Below are 22,096 nucleotides of genomic sequence, written 5' to 3' on the forward strand. Positions count from 1 at the left end.
AAAAAGCAAATAGTATTGTTTAGTGGTTTTTCCTGTTCTGGTATCATAGTCAGTAGAGCTTGGCAAATTTTTCTATGTCTTTCTTTCTGAAATAGCTAATAAGTTATGAGACTGAGTCTGCTTAATGGACTGTATGTACACAGTGGCCTTCATGGGCTGGTCTAGAGAACATTTCAAGTCCCTTCCAACAGGCCACTGCTTTGGCCTTCTTTATCCTTTTCTCATGCTTTAGCAAGAACTGGCTTTATCTGTCTTCTCCTTTTGTCTCTGTTTTCCATAATCTATTAAGTAATTATACCCAGGGCGACATTGGCACAGTCCTTTTGCTTATCAAGAAAGTGTAAACAACATGCTGGCTTGCCTTTAGCCTCTTTTCCTTGGTCACAGCATGAATTCTGGAGCTACCCAATATCCCTCAAACAGAAACCCAAAGTGACATGTGAACTCTGGAAAGAGCATGGTCAAGCTCTGTTGTCCCTAATGAGTGGGGCAGGCAGAACTGTGTCCGCTCCTTTCACCTTAGAACTCTCCACACCATGGTGACTCATTTTCGAATATCGACTCTGTCAATAGTAGCACCAACTTGGCCTCCGTTACTAGAGAAATGACACTATCACTGGTTGTAAAGACCTGGTGTGGAATGACAAATGCTTTGCAATAAATACCTAGAAAAGAGAGAAAAACAATATATTTTTAACTTGCTCTGCTTCTATTCTTCTAGGACATTTTGCCTGCTTGGGGGCATAGCTTCTCTTACATGGGATTAAAAAAAATATAAGATGCTGCCCCTTTTTTTCCCTCTAGTAAAAGTCCTCCTCAGCTCTGCTAGCAATTTAAATGCTGTGATCATACCCATTAGCTTCTCTATCATTGTAATTGTTGTTAATTGTTATAACTGTTTTAGTTATTAGTGGTGTCATTATTGCTCTAGGTCCTCTGTCTGTTTTATGCTGAATATATTAGTGCTTTGCTTTTGAATTACCAGGCTTTATTTAGTGCAGAGTTACGTTTTTTGGAAAGACATTGAGAAATGCTGGCATTAAGCTTTATTCTTTTGTTTTTCATTCCAAATGGACAGACTGGAAAAAAATAATTAGATGGAATAATGTCCTCAAAATGAGAATGAGGATGTTTTGAATTAATTAAATGGTCAGAATGCTGCACCATTTCTGATCTCAGACTGCTGCCAAAGGAATGTAAACCTAAAGGAGCCTCAGACCCTCCCAGAGAGTCAATCTTCTCTCAGGCTCCCAATTCCTTACTGGTCTAAAGACGTCCTAGTCTCCTCACACATCCTCTGTTCATAGGAGTGCTGGGCAAGCCTAGGGAGAAGCTGGCCTGGCCCAGCAGGCTCCCAGCCGTCTAGCTCTTCCTGGGACCAAGCTACAGGAATAAAGCCCTCCGTGGTCTTACCTCTTCCCCTCTTCAAGATTTTATCAGGTTTTTGTTTTACAACTTAAAGCTTCAGGGAAGGCTTCCCTGATCCCTCAGACTATGTTAGATTCCCTGTTATACAGCACCCTCAGATTCTCATTTGCAGATATATCACAATCATAAATAAATAAATAGTTGTGTGACTTTGTTTCATGGTGCTGCCCCTGCTGGATGGCAGCCCTAAGGGTAGGGACCATGTGTATGGCCCATGCAGAATTCCCAGTGTCTTGCATGTTTGCTGAAGGCTAAAGAGTGAATGTAGTGAAGTTGTGTGCACATATACACATAAATGCCAGTCACCTGTTTTAAACTGGGAGTCTTCAGTAGAGTCCAGTCTTGTCCAGTTAAGGCATTCCTCCACCCTGATTTCATTAATACCAGGATACCTCTGTTTAGACTGCCAGTCCAACCTCCTCCCATTTTTATCCTTTATTCTGCTTCTTTTCCAAAGCAGCATTGTAATGGTTCTGATGATTCCAGTTCTTGGACTAGGCTAAGCGATCTCCTGGATTCCTGAGTTGTATCTTCTTTGGGCTTTTAGCTTATGAAGAACTGAAAGTGTCTTCTACCGTTCGTTTTTCTTGGAAGGTTTTTGTTTTTCTCCTAGCTTTTTGCATTCCCTACGATCTACTGTGCTTTTAGAATAGCTCTTTTTCCTGGTGTTCTCCACAGGTGTCTTATATATCCAATATCAAATCACTTTGTACATAGAGACTCAAAAGGTACCCATCATATCAGGGAGCTGGCCCACACCCAGGCACGTGGGGGGCATACACCACAGTGCCCATCTGCTAGACCAGAAAAGGCCAAGATAACTTTGTAAGTCTTCCTATTTGAAAACCTCAAGTGATGTTTTTTAAAAATCTGTTTTTATAAAATTATTTTCTTTACCATATATAAATCCATGAAACATATTGATGTCAATGTACTTTTCATTCCTAAACTTAGCCAAAATCTTGGCATGAATAATCAACTCCATTACAACTGAAAATGCATTATATCCTCTGGGAAAACTACTTTAACTTTTCAGGAACTGATATTTTTCTGTTGTTTCATACACTGATATCCCTGCCAAAATATGCCTTGTCTTTTCAGTAATTAGCATTTTTTCCCAATGGTTTTTTTTTCCCAAACATGTTCATAACTCTGTGGCAGAATGTTTCCAGTCCAGTCATCTCATTTGCTGCCCTCTGTTGTCTACTGAATATATAAACACTTTCTGTGAAAACAAAATATCCTTGAGTTTCTATATGGTTAACATTTTCACTTCTGTTTGCAATATCTGAATCTTAACTAAATAGCTCTCTCTCCTCTTTTGTGCACTTTAAGGTTCCTACTAAAATTCTTTCCCAGAGACATATAAGGATCTTGTTCTTCTGTGCCTTTATTCTTTGAATTGCTCATAAGTTAGGAACAAGGAGGAAAAAAGCAAATATAGGCAGAGCTTCTGTCCCCGCACTGCCCACTTCTCTCCACCTATCCCATCCTCAGCAACTAGCACCATCACTCTCACTAGAGGGTCAAGACAAATGAAGGGAAAGGTGGAAACTGGCAAAATAAGGTGCCCCCCAAATCACTTGAGGCTTGATCAGAACCAGGACTCCCGACTCCTGTCGTCAGGAATGTCACCTTTTGTGGGTGTTCTGCATACAGTTCTCATACACAGTGTCCCTAGGAATGGCAAGCACTGCCACATTAGCCCTGGTCCAGGAGGCATTAGCACTCCTGCCATTCACATCCCCAGATCCTCTCCCACTTTGTACTCTAGTGTTTAACCTTTCCGGGTAGAAGAAGATCAATACAAATTCTTCATTGTTAGGAATCAATGACTGTCCTGTAGCATCACTGCCATCTAGTCTTGCTGAGGAGGCCAGTAAATCTCTCCGGCTGCTTCTAAAGCTTGGTTTGTCGTCTTCAGTTGCTTTCATTTTTAATGCAGATCACTTTGGTTTCTTTTCCCCAGGGGGCTTACAGATAAATCTTGGCAGACATGTTCAGGGTCTACAAATGAGATGCTGGAAAAGGGCCAGCCCACCCAGAATTTAGTTGTAATGGATGAGACACCCCCTTGGTTCCACTTAAGAACTGGGCTATTCTTTTCCACATTTATTGGTAATTACCTCATATAGTAAGTACCTGGGTGGGAAGTGCAGGATGAAGTTCCCGTGTAACAGAGGAGGCCAGCCTTTAAGGCTGCAGTGCCGATCTGTGCTGGCTGACTCAGCCTTTCTTATAAACGGGCAGAAGTTGGAGACACCTCATTCCTTCAGTGCATAATAAAAAGCAGCACTGGATAGTGTAGACAGCCTGTATGAAGAAAGTCTGACAGAAAATCTCTTTGTGCTGCTTACTTATAAACCAAGTGAAAAATTACCTGCCTGATTTTCTTTTATTAATAAATGAATATATTTATCATATTATTGAATAGCATCTGACTAAGGATGATCTGTAAACATTTAATGTTAGTTAATAACCTCCTTCTCCCACAGTCATTTGCTCTTGCTGAGTGTTTGGCTGTATCTCATCCCAAATCCCTTGAATCTTAGGTTTCCTAGGGGCAATATCAGAACCTTGTTTCCATTTGCAGCAAAAATGTGGGCTCCTTTGAAAAAGACAGGGTCCTTTTAACTTTGATTTCTCCTCTCTTTGATCAGTGGACTATGCCAGTTATTACCAGGGCCTGTGGGATTGCCATGGTGACCAGTCAGATGAACTGTCCTTCCAACGAGGTGACCTCATCCGAATTCTGAGCAAGGTAAGCGTTAGAGTGTGGGGCTTGGATCAAAAGTTGATTTTCTCCCTCCTGATGATGTAGTCACCCAGTCAGAATTATCCCATGTCATATACTTTTCATGTGCGTATTACATGGCCCCCTCACACACAGAGTAAATCTCCATTGTTTTAAAATTGTCAAAGTTTATTTGAAAATTCAGATTCAGGAACTAATTTCCAAATTTAAAAAAATACAATAAAGTAGGCACAATACCAAAACCATGCCAATCAAAATTTGATCCTTTTAAAAGAGTCTATGTGATGCTTAAAAAACATCATTACCATATACATAATTTACTACAGTAAAATACTTCTGAAAATATTCTAGCTAGGTCAGCTGCCTTATTTCATTTATAGATAAACAAAACTGTAATATAATTACATATGCAGGAGGGAGTCAGAGCTAGTTAGATCAGTTGATTTGAATAAGTGCTGTAAGGCCAAGATAGTGAATCCAATCCACAAGGGCTAACTTTATTCTCTTCCTCAGTCACAAAGGTAACCCCTAGCCACAGCTAACTACCTCGCAAATGGTGGTGTTGAATACCAAAGAATGGGCCAAAAAAAAAAAAAATAGATTATTTCAGATCTATCACTGGTGTGAAGATTTAGAACTCATGGGTTACTCTTTGAGGGATCAGTAGCATCATCTTTGTAGAGAAAGACTGCTCATATTCTGTACAGGTGGACTAAGGAAATAAATTTCTGTCCCTGAAAAAAAACTTTTAAAAAGTTCTCCCTCCATGAGACAATATCAACAAATACATTTTTGAAAGAGGCACAGTTTGCTCTTTAATTGTTGAGTATGTGAACTCCATGGGCTTCAAGGGTGGTGCTAGTGGTAAAGGAGATGTAAGAGACGCTGGTTCGATCCCTGGATTGGGAAGATCTGGAGGAGGGCATGGCAACCCACTCCAGTATTCTTGCCTAGAGAATCCCATGGACAGAGGAGCCTGGCACGCTACAGTCCATAGGGTCGCAGAGAGTCAGACACAACTGAAGCAACTTAGCACACATACTCAGGTGAACTCCATAAAGAAAAATTGAAAACCCATTGTGTTATTAACCCATCATTTGCCATTCATCTTTATTCTGTGAATGTCACTCCCTTGACCAGATGTTTGTCTCAGTCTGAAATATCCCAGAGCTTGTTAGAAAAAAGACCAGGACTGATCAAAGGTAGCTTCCAGCAGTTACAAGTCCTCTTTGAACTGGGACCAAATTCATATCCAACCTTCTTTGAGACAGCAGGAGGCCTGCAATCCCTGCTGAGATCACAGTCTTTTAGTGATCTCTTCCAGACTCCGAGTTCAGCACCCACCTTAGTGCCATTCTGGTGCAGCTCCAACACACCAAGAATAAATTGAAAGCAAAGAAGGGAGTGGACATTGGCCTGATTGGTATTTCAAATGCCCGAAAGCAAGGTTTGCCGTGTAATAGAATTTGTGTACATTACCACGCTGGCATTACAGGGGTAATCGAGTTATCCACTCAGGTGTGACCAGACCTCTGTTTGCCCAGAGCCTGCAGGTGAACAAATTAACTGTTTACATTGTCTGAGGTGCCTGCAGCAGGAGGGGGGAGAACAGAGCCAGACTGTCTGCTGGCCTCCTCTCTCGGTCATGATTATTTTGTTTGTTTTGCATGTCTTTGGCCTTTGTTAATGGCTTCTCACTGGGGGTCCCTTTCCTCCATTTAGAAGGAGCTGTGCGGTGACTTGCCCAGTAGTACAGAGCTGTCTGTGGTTGCCAGGGCTGTTGTAATTTTGAGATACCAAAGAACATGGAGACCTTCCCAAATCTGGATTTTTTTTAACCAATCCCTCTTCCCCTCCTCCATTACTAAAAGCTAATATATCAGAGTTTAATTCAGGGGCAGTACGTTGCTGCATCGATTCTATCAAGCTTCTTTCTCTGTCTTTTGGAAGGTCCTGAGTCTGTTGTCATCTCTTACCTTGATAGTAGCACATTTCTTACCCTAAAAGCTACATCGGTTGCCTCCCTTCTTCACATTGCTAACCTCTGCATGTCAGGGAAAGAAATGAGAAGCTAGAAGCATAACTGAAGATTCCCTCATAAAATTTCATTCCAGTTAACGTTGGCTTGGGGAGCATTTCAGATTGGATTTACCTTTATTATATTATTTAACTCAATAAGAGTCCTTGGACAGGAAGCAACCTTAAAAGGCCACCCAATCCATTCCCTTGCCTCTAAGAAGCACAAATGAACCAATTCAGGCAGATAGAAAAGGAGATTCCACTACCATTATCAGCTGTCTGTCTATCCAGATGTTCAGTTACTCGTAATCTCAGGAATTTTCTCTCATATGGATGCTAAATTTCTTTCACTTTAGCCCCAGTTGCACTTGTGGTAAAGATCCTGCCTACCAATGCAGGTGATGTAAGTGACGCTGATTCGATTCTTGGGTTAGGAAGATCTCCTAGAGGAGGGCATGGCGACTCACTCCAGTATTCTTGCCTGGAGAATCCCATGGACAGAGGAGCTGTCAGGCTACAGTCCAGAGGGTCTGAAAGAGTTGGACGTGACTGAAGCGACTTAGCATGCGTGCATGCAGCCCTAGTTGCCTTCCTTTATTGGAGTCAGTTATACTCTGCAGCCTGCCTCTCACACCTGTAGGAACAGAACTGACTCAAGTTGAGGTTAGTCCAGAAAAATGATATCTGGAAATCTGCATTTTACTTTTCTCCCTGACCAGTAGAACCTTTGTCAAGTAAGAAAAGCCTGCTTCTTACGAACCTGGAGAAGTCTGTTTCCCTGAGACAAGACAAGATGCAGCTCAGCTTACCTGGAGCGGTTTTCTTGCCTGTAAAATGAGGGAGTTGTGTTAGACCTCTGAGGTTCCTTCCACCTCAGACATTCCCGGTGTAAACAAACATGGTGAGGCTGACATTGCAAATCTGCTGAAGAAATTCCACACAAAGATGTGTCTTAGCTTTAATTATTTTTTCAGATTAAACCAAAAAACTCCTATGTTCTTTTGTTTTGGACCCTTATAAATGCATCTGGCTTTTCCCTCTCTCTTTGTATGATGAGAGAAATATTCTGAGAGGCAGGGGGTGGCAGGTAAAGAACAGGAAGTGCGGTGGGAATTGGGGAGTGATAACTATTCTTGGGCTCCTGCTGCTTCCTTCTGCTTCTTTCTCTCTCTCTCTTTTTATTTTTTTTGGTTTGTTTGTTTGTTTTTGAAATGTAGTTGATTTATAATGTTGTGTTAGTTTCTAGTGTACAGCAAAGTGATTCGGTTTTACACATATACATTCTTTTTCAGATTCTTTTCCAGTATAACTTACTATAAGATACTGAACTTAGTTCTCTGTGCTATACAGTAGGACTTTCTTTTATCTGTTTTATATATAGTAGTACGTATCTGCTAATCCCAAACTTCTAATTTATCCTTCCCTCTCCCTTTCCCCTTTGGTAACCATAAGTTTTCTTTCTGTGTCTAGAGTCTATTTCTGTTTCATACATATCATTTTTTCATTTATACATATTGTACATAATGTATATTATACATATACATTCATACATATTATTTTTTAACCTGAAAACTCATATCATATTTGTCTTTATCTGATTTACTTCTCTGAGAATCTCTAGGTCCATCCATGTTGCTGCAAATGGCATTATTTTATTCTTTTTTATGGCTGATTAGTATCCCAGTGTGTGTTTGTGTGTGTGTGTATGTATACATATATATACCACACTTGCCATTTTTTAATAGTTGCCCAAGTATGACCCAACCCTGAATCCTAGAATCCTCCAGCCAAGAGAGTCTGTTAGGGTCTAGGGTTTTTGGGCAGGAATGATCCCAAAAAGAGAGCTACTTACCCTTTAAAAACTTTTTTTCAGAGAAGTTTATTGGTTGGGTATCCAAATGCCCATCACCTGTCCTTAGAGAGGCAGGTTGTCAACAGGTGATTTATTTATGTGACCCTGAACAAAGTCACTTCATCTTGCTAATCCTTAGTTTCCTCATCTGTAAAAACTGGGATAATTTCTATTTAAAGGATGTTGTGCTACTTACATTAAAGAATTGTGTAAAGAAGTGCCTAGCATCTAGGATGATAACTATGATTATATTCCCCTCTTTTCCATTAACAACAAAGTAAAATTTTTTAGGTCAATGTTGGGTCCATATTAGGAGTTCAATAAATTAGTGAATTGAGAGAGAAAAAAAGATATCCTGTCCTGCCAAGAACACTTCACAGAGATGTTTGAAAGCTCAAAATGTCCTCACTTGGGAACAGAAGGTCACCCAGTGAAGAAACTTTACATGGAAATGCACTGTGCCTTTCCTGATCTGAGAGAATTCGTCACTGGCAAGAAAGGTCAACAGCTCAAACTTCTTTGAGGAGGGGCCAGAGCCGTGTATCCCACCTCTGAAACAGTAACCAAAGACACAGTCAGCAGGATCCCTCTTGCCTCCCCTAACACATCTATACATTCCTAAGACCCAAAGTTGCATTGCCCACATAATGCACTGAGTTCCAATTTGGGTTGCAAATATATTAAAAGGCGACTTTAATAACAGAGAGCTGGGCATCCATCCCTTTTGGACCCAGATATTTCTGAACAGCTCTTTTGGTGCGGGTACTGAACTCCACTTCCGCCCGTGCAGGGACACAGCTCAGGCCACAGCGGGGTGTTCAATGCTCTTCAGTGGCTCCAGATTGTGGCGCTTGTGCAGGTCTCCTCATACGTAACCGATGGCTCCTGAGAGCCTGCCTCCCGTAAATTACTTCCCACGATGCCTGCGACCACCGCAGAATTCAAGTTTGAATAGAGCAGGAAAAAGGTGTTTGAAAGGCCTGTTCACTCAGCTGCATTTTAATTTCCTTTTCAATCTTGTCCCAATTAATTTCACAGAATTAATCTCACAGACGCAAACGCGGCAGCACTGAAGCTGTGGTTTTAGTGTGGCGGTCGCTCTGCCTGAACATGAAATAGGAGCTAATATAAAAATCCATCTGCTGTGTTTGAAATACACACCGGCTGCTGCTCAGTCCTGTCTGACATTCCAAACATCAACAGCGGGGAAAAGTGATTTGGGGGTTAGTGGCCATCAGTACTTGGCAGGGGTTCAACAACAGGTGTACTCCAAAAATCCATTCAGCTTGGGCACCAGGCATGACAGGGCAGGTGCTGAATCACCCTCTGTGCAGTAACACAACGCCCTGGCTTGATTCCTTTTATCTGATGATCTTAAGGCCCTTCTGGGGACCAGCACTGCTGTGGGCATTTATCGTAAGTGGGAGAAAGGGCAGTAAGAAGTCTCTGGTTGAGTCAAGCCACAGTTTGCAACTTACAGAGAAGTGACTCTATCTTCTTGGCTTAAAGGCTCTCACTAGAGAACCTTCTTCTAAATAATAAAGGTGTTTGTTCTACTATTCGCGATAACTTAAATAAACACCCATTTAAAATTTAAGCCTCCTGTTCCAGAAGTGATTTATGGTAGTAACATGACCTGTCCAGCAGATAAGGGCAAATGAGAGAGAGGAAGAGGAACTCTTTCTCAGTTGACGAGGAAGAAGAGGTTCCTGAAAGAGGTCTTCCACTTAAGGTAAACAGAGTTGATAAGCTGCATCTCTTGGGCTTATGTTGGTGTACCTCATGAGCTGGCCCTGGGCTCTTCCAGAGTTTGTCCTGCTGCTTATTCCCATGGAAGGCAGCCTTGGAGCAACAAACTGGGTGCCAAGAGAGGTGATACTTACACGGGGCCGAGCCAGAGTCAGAGATATTCTCAGCACCCACACACCATGCTGTGGCTGTCTTCTCTGCTGGTACAGTTGATATGGGAACAGGGAGCCTTACAAGCAAGATCATGTTTAATATTGAACATACAATGTTCTCAGATGGCCATAGGTCTTATGTGGATGAGGATAGACCAATTTCATCACCCTGGGTTACATTTAGCTCCCAGCATTGGGTCGTAGCTACTTAAATTCAGGGTGGATCGTGGCTCCCAAGCCAGCACCTAGTTATCTGAATGCAACAGGCCTGCCCCACCTGGACTGTGTGAACGTGACACCATGTCTGTTGTAATGGGATTTTTAAAGCCCAATGTTCTTCACCTACTCCCTCAAAGGACTGCTTAAAGAATGTAGACCTTTCCCCTCCCTTGACCCCATCTCCTCCAGAAGAGATTTGTATGTTGTAAAAATTATCTGAATGCAGCAGTACTTCCTCTTTTAAGTGTGCTTAGTTGAATGTGACAACAACCCTCATAAAAACAGATAAGTTAATTCCTTCAATTGCTTTAAATGAAGGATTTTTTTTTAATTTCAGGGCTCTGAGGGAAAGGAGGTGTTTGGTGACATCTAGTGTCCATTTAGGACTTCCTCAGGCACTATTACCTTCTGCTTGGCTGAGCAGGGGATGGGCAGGGTAATTTGGGAGGTAATTCAGGGATAGGAAGTGGGGAGAATAGGAAAATACAGACCTGGGGCACAGACTGCCCAGACATAGCGATGAAACTGATCAATGCCTGCCAAAGAGCTATCATTCACCTCTGACCTAAACAAAGGGGGCAGTGAGGAGGGGTACCATTGGAAAATATCTTTTCTTATTTATGATGATATGAAAAGAGAAGCAGAAGCTGTCCCCATCACCCCATTTCATGTTAACAAGCAGGTCGACACTGTGCTGTGATGACGAAGATGATGATGATGGTGGTGTTTTCTCTCATCAATAACCCCTGTGGGAGGCTATAGAGTTAGGAGGATGGGAATGGGATTTGGGGTCAGCTGGAAGGCAACGGTCACACACCGGTCAAATTCAGTAGAGGCCATTCCTTTCCCCCAGACAGGAACCAATCGTCTAGAACAAACCCTGGCAGCCTCATTCCTTCCAGGTAATTTTTATAAATGAGGGGACACCCATTCCAAGAGAGGACAAAAGGGAGAGGGTGTTTGTGAGTGTGTGTGTGTGTGTGCGCGCGCGTGCATATGCATGCATATAAACTTACAAGCAAGAGGCCCGACTACTTATCAACCTTATTCTCTATACCCCGGCCGTTTATTATAAACCCTTTTTTTAAAAAAAAAAAGTAAACTTGGCATTTTCCACTTTAATCTCCTTAGTCCTGAACTTTTGTCCTGGACAAGACCCTTCACTTTCTATACACACAGACACACACACACCCCTTTCAGTCAGGTGGAAAGTCCCAGATCTGATAATTAGCCATGAGACCCAGACAGAAATGTTTACCTAGAGCCATATAAGCCATACAGGGTTAGGTTAATGCTCAGAATCGCCTGATACTTTACAAACTCCAGCGTAAAAAGAAATTCCAGCCATTTATTTTGCAGTGAATTTATAACAAATGCTGTTAAAGGCTTCGTCTTTTGACAGAGGTAATAATAAATTCACTGTTAAAGACGGTAGTTTAATTCCTTATACCTCCAATACTGCACAGAATAAACCATATTCATCACTGAGTAATTTTTTACCACATAAATCTTTAAAACTAACCGGTGAAGGCTGTTGAGACTGAAATATTGTGAATTTATTAGATATGCCCATGTAGTATTGGATTCAGAGGTTTCCACTCGAATATATTATGGGGAAAATTTGTGTCTTTAACTGTGACATTCCCTCCATTTCCAACTGCCAGTAGTATAACAAGCAGCTCCTCCAGAGTCAGCTGCACGTTTATCAGACAGAGATTTAGTGATCAACTCCTCACTAATCTGCCAGAGAGGTTGGATGACATTTCAGTGAGATGCTCTATTTAAAAGGAGTCACGAAAGCTTTGTTTCTGTGTAATTATTTTCTCAAAAGGAATTCAGCCTCCCCAAACCTCTGCCCACCAGTGTTTCTTGGTAGTGTATGGATCCAGTTCTCCAACCAAAGTAGCAAAATATTGAAGCAAATTATAACCTCTTGCCAATACACAGGGCAGTAACTTCTATGCATTATACGATTAGTTATGGGGGGCTTGAGGTAACCGGTTAGAACACAGAAAAGCTGGAATTAGCAGAGGTTGCCAGACGTGTGGTATTTAAGGCTAATAAGATTATATTGATTCTAAAACTAGAAATACAATGATTTCAGAAACCTTACTATTTAAAAACTTTAATCTTGGCATATGACACAATCAAGATACAATTAAATCCTCACATTTGAACAAAACTCCTTTTACTCTTCTATATAAATTTTGAGTGAAAATCTGTGCCTGTTAGACAAATATTCTGAAGCTTTCTCATTATTTGCTAGTGAAGTGACATTTAAACTGACCAGTTGATTATATCAAATTGTAATGCCCTCTCCAGTTTCATTAAGGATATATTAATACCGCTAGAATGAAAAATATTTTTTCTTTTAGATGCAGAAATGAGCTTCATCTTTTCAGCAAAGAGCTTTGGCAATTTTCTTCTTGCCACTGCTGCTGCTGCTTGCCACTAATATTCTGCATTTGGCAAGGGCTCCAGATACTAAAAACTTCCAAGGAGGATTATGAACTTTAAAAAAATTTTTTAACAAAATAAAATGCATTTCTAACTCTTAAACAAAGGTGAAAAATCTGGCAGTGCAAGATTGCAGCCCATCAGAGTAATTGTTAAAAGACAGAACCCGGCTAGAAAGATAAGCGAAATACCAGCGATTAATATTCAGTATTTTACATTCTAGTCAAGAGGATGTGTTTTCCTTTGTGATGTGGCTCATAGTGTTGGGAGCCAGACTCTGAGCTGTGTCTTCTTTTTGTGCATGAGGATTAAGGGAAAAAAAAAACACCAACAACAATCCTGCTCCATCTGTAAATGAACAAACATCTTGATTTTATAGCTATTTGCTTTGTAAAACTGAAGAATGAAACAAAAATTACTGGATGCCTAAGTAACACTTTAATTCCGAATTCATTTACGCTGTAGCTATGTAGTTGTCACAAACCATAATGCAGTATTTAATTAAAATAACAGAAGTGCATCTAGATATGTCCTGGGGTAGCTATCATCAAATTATAGTCTATGCCATCCGTATTTTATTTATGAAATGGCAGAGTCTAAGGTGCAACCAGGCTAATACAAAAGCATAAATATTTTAAACCTGCATTTTTATAAAGGGTTCTTTTCTTCCCTGCTACGTCTTTAAATTTTTCCTCCTTCTATCTTTCAGGGGTGTTTTTTAGTGGGATTGTTTTGATGTCGATAAAGATCTCGCTTTGTAACTCTTGCTTTTCAACTATTGACCTCCTGCTTCTTCTGGCTGTGAAATCCCCCATCTGTTGTCATGGAAAGGCTTGTGAGGTTTCATAGGAGCTACAGTGAGCTCGGGACATCTTAGCGGAACTTGGACGTGGAGGGTAGGAGAAAACCCTCTTCAGTTCAGTGTGCTTGTTCCCATACAGTCTTCCTTGCGCCTTTTTCCCCCTATAAATACCCGTTATAGTTCACACGCTTGCTTGCTCTACTTTGTGAATGTTCACATGCAGACATACTGCTCCTTTTCATAAACGCATAGCATCTATCTTACACGCACCCACCATCTATCTCTTCGTTCACATTGGCTGTCCCATCCACCTCCTTGTCTGCAGAATTATGTTCAGCAAGGTCCCGATTTATAGGAAATAAATAATGAAAATGGAACCGACTGGGAAAGATAATCGAAACATTCAAATTGTTATTTTTCACTGTACTTTCTACAAACAGAGCATCTATAAACACCTAGCAAAGGTGTTCACTGATTCCTAAAAAGGAATCAATGCCTATTGGAACATTCTGATCCAGTGGGTCTCTACATTGTATTTTTCCTATTTTGTCTTATTTTTGGATGATCTAAAATCTCACCTTTTTTAAATGGCAAATGATGCCATGTTATTGTTTTCATTCTTTCAGCTTCTGATTTATCCTGTTTATAATGACAAGTTTTTGTCATCATTTATCCTCTATAAGATAATCCTAAGAATTATGGAATGAAAACAATAACTGCAATCACCTTTTTAAAGAAAATAGCACCTGCAATTACTGTATAAAGATATTTGATAATGGTAGCATCAGATCACAGCCTGATCCTGCAGCAAGGGTCTTTTAGAGAAGGCTTTCTTATACACACTTGTAATTATTTTAGCCCCTTTCACAGGTCACATAGAAAGTTAATTTCAATAGCTGCTAATTTCCGTCCAACAAGAGTGCGGTACTTTAAACCACCCAAAATAATTGGATTCAAAACAAATTTAGGAAATTGAGTGTGTTAGCAAGCAAATAAAAATATCCTTTTGGTAAGGAGGAGGGTGAAAGTAGTAAAAATGGCCTTTTTTTCTCCCTTCTTTCCCCTTCACAACTTTGCCATTAAAGTTGCACCTACAGCTAGAAGTTTGTCCGTGAAAAATGGTCATTTTGTTTCTCTGCTCAAAGAATGTTATTAAAATGCTAATTTAAAAGAAAAAGGAGTTAAATATCTAGCGATGGTGCATTCTAATTGCAACCATAATGAGCTCTCTAAATGTGCGTGCCCCTGACACACACAGAGCATAAACAGCAGTAAACAGATCATTAGTACCCGCGTTCATTTATTCTGGCGACCTTACCATGACCCCACGGAGGGTAGGGTGAAAAGCAGGTGGATCTGGCTGTGACACCCCCTAGAGGGATCCAGGAAATGAAGCTATAAGCGGTTGTCATGGAAACGCCTATGTGTGCAGATGATGTAACACACCGACAGGCTGTAGGCTCCGCAACTGGGACGTTGCCTTTCCCTCGCCGGAACAATCTTGTGGATTAAATTATTCATTTCTTTAGTTCACATAGCAAAAGGAATCCTAATTTTCCTGGTGATGTGCAACTCTTCATTTGTCTAAGGTCTGGAACATAGTGACTTGTCATCCTCTCTTTCTCCAAAACCTACCCCAGCTTCTTACATTCTAGACCCAAATCAGGAAATCTGACAAAATTAAGTGGAGAAGAGGCAGCGGATATTTGATGCTCAACATCTGTACTTATAGAGAGAAAAGCTAAGATTTTAAGCTAAAATTAATAATATAGACAGTGTCCCTTTCTGATGAGGGCATGGTGACCAGGGACTAAACGTATACCTGTCCTGAACAAGATGACTTTATTTGGAGCAGGGCAGGGTCAACGCAATACCTGATGCAGTGAGAAAAGCAGAGAAGCATCAGCGCCAAATGAACACATGACCCTAGCAAGGTGCAGTGATAAGAGAAAACCAGAGAAGAGAAAATGAGCATCTGCTCACCCCTTCACATGTCCAACTGAGAGAATCGAGATTAATAAAAATAATTCTTTGGAGAATGATTCCACTCTATCCTACCCTGTTTTGCACCAAACAACCTCAATAACCTTACGGCAACAGTAGAATAACTTTTCTTCTTTTTTTTAAAGGAAGCAAAAAAAAACGATCTCTGAAAATTATTTTAAAATAAAAAATATCCTGGCCTGCGCCTCCCCCCACTCCACCCCCATTGCACTTTAGATGAACCTGTGATATTGTAGCAATGGCCCTTGAAGTGCAGTGGGGAGGTGATTTAGGAGAATATTAAAGGCAATGTGGAGATTCAAGGCGCCTCTCTCAGGGAGATCTGGAGAAATACGCAGCACAGATGGGCCGAGCAGATTAAACATTTCCGTCACATTGTTTCCAAATTGTGTTGTGGTGCCTGAGGCTGGTACTGCGGTCAGAGCAAAACAGAACTGTGCGGGGCTGCGAGCTGCAGTTTATGGAATACATATTAATAGGCTGGTCTCACATGGCATCACAATCCTATCAGCTCGCAATGGTGCTGTCTCTATTGTTTCTGAATTCTGCACTGGGCACCTTGCTTCCTCCTGTCTGCAGTGTTTACCCTCCCTTTATGCTTCCTCTCTCCTTTAGGCAGAGTTCGAGTTGTGTGTTTCTCTCTCATTCCTCTCTCCACACGGCCCTGCACCCCCTGCCCTCTTCACTGGCGGTTTTCCGGTCATGCACACTCTGTGTTTTGTACACACTCCCGTGACCAAGACTGTCCACTGTGTCTGCTCTGTGCACAGGTCCTGCACCCTTGCCTGGCTTTGACTTTGTGGTATCCACTCACACTCAGTTCGGGACATCAGTTCAGACTTGAAGCTGAATAGTCCCCTGGACTCAGGGCTCTCAGACCCTCCATGCAGCTGACACGTTCCACGTCTCAGAACTCTCAGCTTCTAGCCATAGTGAGCTTTGTGGAGTTTCCCCCTTCCCAGCTGCAGTTGCTGGCCACTCACCTTTCCATGTCCCCTTTCTTATACTCAGAGCCCCCATCCCCAGCCCAGGATCCAGGCTCACCAGTGTCCAGGTTAGCAGGTTCCCTGAAATATGGCAATAAATAAAACTAGTTCAGTTGAGGCAAATTTAATGATTCATTTTTATTATGATTTATAGACCAAAACTTTGAATAATAGAAAAAAGAGAAAACGATTGCCAAGAACTTTAAACATGGTGTGAAACAAACAGCCTGGAGAGGCCGCCAGGCTACCCAAGGTTTCAGCCAAGCATTGGGCTCAGATCCTTTCACAGGTTCCAACAGCACTAATCCACTGTCGACCCAACTGACCACTTCCTTTCTCCTTCGACAAAACCTCTTCATAAAACCGTTTGTTCTGAAATACGGGCACCTGTTTGTCTGTGGTGAACAATTGTTTTTCTCAGCAATTGGAAGGATGCTGAGTTAGAGACCTCAATTGATTTAATAATTTTTGATAGCCTCAGAAAGCATTAAATTTCCAAAGCTAAATTTCAGTAGAGAGATTGCAGTCCAACCCAGAGTAAAAATATTATATTTTTGGCTGACCTTGGAATATTACTATCTACTCTGCTTTGGAATTCAAATTCCCCATCTTTACTAATGATAATGTATGATGCGCAAGCACTAATAAGAGAAATAAGCAATCATAAGCCAATAACTCTGTGATTGATTGGTCTTTCTTAGACATGTATCAAGCATTTATTGATCTTTCCTGTTAGGGGCTGATTGATTGTTCTCTTGGAGAAGAATTCTCCTGTTTACAAGCACTGATATAGTGAACTTTGATGGTTAAAAGAACAAAAGTATGAGACATTTTCTGGGAATCTTGTTCCACAGAGGCTTATTGCAGCTCAATTCAATGTGAAAAGAGAATGTTTCCATTAGGAACATTCTCAGGGAAAAAGAGGGTGTCAAGCAGCTTGTTCCAAAAGCCATCATGTGGATTTGAATGGAAGCTATGAGAAGACACCACAACTTTTAAGTCACATTAAAGAGATGGGGCCTTAGAAAGGATAAGCAAGCTTGGTCAGCCTTTGAAGCAGGAGCAGACTTGGCAACTGGAAGGCTGAAGCCTTGGAAACCCAGCATGGCAAGATTCTTGATTTCCTTTCCTTTTGTGTTTTAAAAGAGGGAAGTAGCGGGAAGATGGCCACACTGGGTCAAAGTGCCGATCCAGGCCGAAAAGATCATGTATTTTCCCCCTGAAGTGCTGACTGATAAAACAGTAGAGGGTTCATAACCCTTTGAGAATGTGGTGAAAGGTCTGGGACCTCACCCAAGGGATGAGACACATGTACACATGCATAAATTTCACCCAGTTTCAAGGAATTCTAAGATCCCTTCACGTCCATCCACACGCCAGGGGTTCACAGACTCTAGTTTAAGAATCTGCCCTAGAGGATGGTGAGCTCCTTTTGCTGAAACAGCCTAGGATTCACTGAGCCTAGAAATTGAATTCTCATCCCAAGACAGGATGGTCATTCCAGGTCATGTCTGTGCTACTCCAGGGGAGCCATGGAAGAGCGTTCGCAAATAGGAACCAGCAGGGAGGAGAGAAATTAAAATGTAGCGATCATGGAGTAGGGGCATTTAATCTCTTTTAAGGCTTATGATAGGCGCCTGCTGGTTTTCCCCCTGACATCCCCTGACACCTACTGACAGGGTATTTGCAGCACCACACGGACTCAGGGCCCTGTGACAGGAGGAGCACCGAGGAGGGCCATGATAGTCTTGAAGCCATAAACAGCAATAGGAAACCACTGGAGGCAGAGCCAAGCTGTGCAGTGCGCCCGTGGTTGGTGGCCATACTGCTTTTTGTTTATAGAAGTTGCTGTTCTTTTTATGGCAGGTTTGGTAGGGCTGTTTTTTTTTCCTTGTTGATGGAGATTAGCAGCATAAATCCTTTTATTGTGGTGTGCAAGCTTCCATAAACACTTTTGATTGTTGCTGATGGTGAAGGCTGTGCCTATTTCAGGTTCCCCCAATAATCTGCTCATCCAGGCCAAGAGCGACTCCAACCAGATTAACGGAGTCCAAATAACTGAGTTTGTTTTTAAGACTCCTTCATTTGAGAGGCTCAAGGAGATGGGGCAGGGTTGATGTTGAGGCAAACAGATGTTTAATCATGCCTAGAAATATTTATAATGAGAACAAACCACATTGAGTGGCTTCTTAAAAGATTTTGCGGCAAGAAGCAAGCACTGATGTAAAAGGTTTGTTTTTTAAATAGCTTTTCATATTCTTATACAAAGCATCTTCAGTTAACCATTTTGTATAATTAATGTCTTAGCTCTACCACACACAGTGTATAGAGTTACAGAGCGGGGAGCCTATATAATTCTGATTCCCTAAATTGTCACTGGTAGGTATGCATCACCCCCCAACCCTTGACTGAAGGTAGAGACATTTCTGCATTGAAGATTTCAGGTCTCCCGGGACCAACTCAGGCATTTTTCCAGTCAGTCCTTCCAAACATCTGGGCAAAAAGAAGTCAAACTTTATTGAAAATGTTGATCCCAAGAATTCAGTTATCTCTGCCATCCCAAAACTAAAATCCAAGAATCAGCAACTTTAATAAAAATGCAGTAAATTAGCACCTCTAGACAAGAGCAGAGTTCATTCAGAGCTGGGGTCTGCCTGACTGAGCCAGTACTCTCTCCATTTTAATAGTTTAATAAAAATTAGCATAATTAACGAACATCTGTATGATCCAGAGTGGTGCAATTTGGCACTTGGAAACGAGGGCTTAAACATGATTGCTGTGAGTTTAATGTTGTTTTAATTCTTTTTGGCACTGTGCAGTGAAATAAACGTTTGGTGGTGATAGTTCTCGGCCGGATCTCATTTGCATTTTTCTCCCTTTGATTATGAGCAATTGTGGACTCCCCAGCAATTCATCAAAGTAGAAATTATTTTAAAATACCTCGTGGTGTTCAGACTGGGCTGGAGCAATGCATGGGCGTGGGGGGCGGTGATAGGAGAAGAGAAGGCTAGAAATTTTCCATTCATGCTTTAAACATCTCAGCCCTGCAGCCTTTTTTGGCTATCCAGCCAAGGGATGAAATCTGGAAAAGCCAGTCAGATCCCAAGACCTATAGGTGCTTTGATTCAACTCCTAGGCTCCCGCAGCAGGAGGCATATGGTCTCCGAGACTGCGCCATCCTCCTTACACTTCTGCCTGCTTTTTTGTTTTGAAGGGCAGAGAGTTGATGCCACTCATCCCAGTTCTCACCGCTGTGCTGAGACTGCCACATCTGTGGTCAGCAGGGTCAGCGCTCCCCTCGAGCAAGGGCGCACTGCCTGGGAGCCCAGCCTTTGTAGCCTCCTGCTGGGCCTCGTCTGCCTCCTCTTCGCACCCTGTTCGAGTTGGCAGACAGCACCTTCCCCAGGCTCAGTCTCTACTCCTGGCATTACAGCTAAAGCAGGATGCTGCCAAGCGTGAGTCAGACCCAGAAGTCTTGAATGGTCCCTGGGGAGAGAATGCCCGTGCTGAGCCCCTCAGGTGATGAAGGTGGCAGCATCTGGCAGGCAGAAGACCACACCTCACACCTGTGTAAGCAAGCTGACTGCTCAAATGACTGTCAGACAACACGGTGCCCACTGTCTCCAGTGAGACAGCAGAAAAGCTAAAGCTAGAACTTCTAAGATAGAGCATGCGTTCCCTCCACGCAACAGGACCCTGGTTGACATGGCCAGTGCAGCAACATGCTAGTGGGAGGCAACACTATAGGGAAACTTAAGGCAGAAACTGCCCTAACTTCAGTGCTGGGAAATAGCAACATAACTGTACCAAGAGGAGCTTAAAAATGTTCTAACATAGGCGTTCCCTGGTAGTCCAATGGTTAGTACTGCAACTTTCACTGCTGTGTCCTGGGTTCAATTCCTGGTTGGGAACTAAGATCCTACAAGCGTTATGGTGTGGCCAAAAACTGATAATTATAAAAATAGAATGTCCTGACAGGCATAGGCTGAGGAATTCTGGGTAATTTCCCATACAGCAGTTCAGGCTGTAGGGGGAAGCTGGCCTCCCTCCCGGGGAAGGGGGCGACGAGAAGATGCAGCGGGGACAGTGAGGGAAGGAGGCGGACACATTCATTTATTTAAGACTGATTTTTAAATGCTAATACCCTGTTCCTTTTAGCATCAGCTCAGTAGTCTCACTTCCTATGGCGTCTTCATGGTATTTAGGGAGCCATTTGGGAAACTCTCTCTAAAGGCAGTTGCTCTCTTCCTGCCACAGTCACCAGGGAGTATCTTCAGTCACCAGGGAGTATCTTGGAGTTGGCTGTAACTAAATTTGCTCAATTGAGAGTGTGTATTCCCACTTGTCCCCCTCCATTTCTTCATAATCTCATTTTTCGTCGTTGTTGTTGGCTGCGAGGCACGTAGGATCTCAGTTCCCCGATCAGGGATCAAATCTGTGCCCTCTGCTTTGGGAGCAAGGAATCTTAACCACCAGGGAAGTCCCTTCATAACCTCATTCAACAAGGTTTTTTTGGGTCCTCTTCTGTGCCAGGGACCATGCTGAGAGTGGGAAAACAAGAGCAAACAAAAATATCAAGGTCTCTGCTCCCACAGAACTTTCCACCTAGTGACTGGCACTGAGACAAAGGCCGGCAGATACAAGGCAGCATGATGAATTCTTTCCTGGAGAAGCGCAGAGCGCAGCACTGTGGACCACAGAGCTGGGGCCCCCGCTCAGTCAGAGAGTGGCAGCAAGGGGTGTCTGGAGAGGCCAGAGAGAGTTAGGAGCCGGGATCTGAGGGCTGCTTAGGTGTGAGCCCCCTGGAAGGGAGGGGGGAAGTGGAGGCTAAACAGGCACAGGAAAGGCTCCACAGTGAGAGCCTGAGGCCCAGGGGAGAAGCAGAGACAAACTCTGTTTTACTAAGAGCTCACTAGGTTTAGGGGATACGTGACAATGAGTGGGACTAGTTCATGCAAGGTCTTATCCATCTTTTTAAGAAGTTGACAATAGGCAGTAGGAACTCAAAGGTTTTAGGCAAAGCAGTGATATTATCAATGTGCCTTTTAGAAAGATTCTGGCTACAGAATAAAGAGTAGATTGGAGAATAAGAATGGAGATACAGAAACCAATTTGGATATTGCTTCTGTAGTCTTAAGGAGAGGGGACAGTGACATGACCCTAAGCCGTTGCCAATGCGAATAGAGAGAAGTGGATGGAGTCCAGTGATATTTTGGAAAGAGAACTGACAGAACCTGAGGATTGATGGGAAATAGATGGGGAAACAGTAGAAACAACGTCAGACTTTGTTTTTTGGGGCTCCAAAATCACTCCAGATGGTGATTGCAGCCATGAAATTAAAAGATGCTTACTCCTTGGAAGGAAAGTTATGACCATCCTAGATAGCATATTCAAAAGCAGAGACATTACTTGGCCAACAAAGGTCTGTCTAGTCAAGGCTATGGTTTTTCCGGTGGTCATGTATGGATGTGAGAGTTGGACCGTGAAGAAAGCTGAGCGCCGAAGAATTGATGCTTTTGAACTGTGGTGTTGGAGAAGACTTGAGAGTCCCTTGGACTGCAAGGAGATCCAACCAGTCCATTCTAGAGGAGATCAGTCCTGGGTGTTCATTGGAAGGAATGATGCTAAAGCTGAAACTCCAATACTTTGGCCACCTCATGCAAAGAGTTGACT

The 22,096-nt window shown here is 42.3% G+C and overlaps 1 protein-coding gene across 1 annotated transcript in view; it reads left to right on the plus strand.

Moving 5' to 3' along the window:
- Positions 1-22,096, plus strand: part of SKAP1 (src kinase associated phosphoprotein 1) — a 255,689-nt gene that overhangs the window by 228,240 nt on the left and 5,353 nt on the right. Inside the window, exon 11 of the mRNA XM_068977471.1 lies at positions 4,089-4,189. Within this exon, the coding sequence (XP_068833572.1) occupies positions 4,089-4,189 (101 nt within the window). The remainder of the gene's footprint in view (positions 1-4,088; positions 4,190-22,096) is intronic.

This window comes from Capricornis sumatraensis, chromosome 8, assembly GCF_032405125.1.
Source record: "Capricornis sumatraensis isolate serow.1 chromosome 8, serow.2, whole genome shotgun sequence".
Taxonomy (NCBI): domain Eukaryota; kingdom Metazoa; phylum Chordata; class Mammalia; order Artiodactyla; family Bovidae; genus Capricornis; species Capricornis sumatraensis.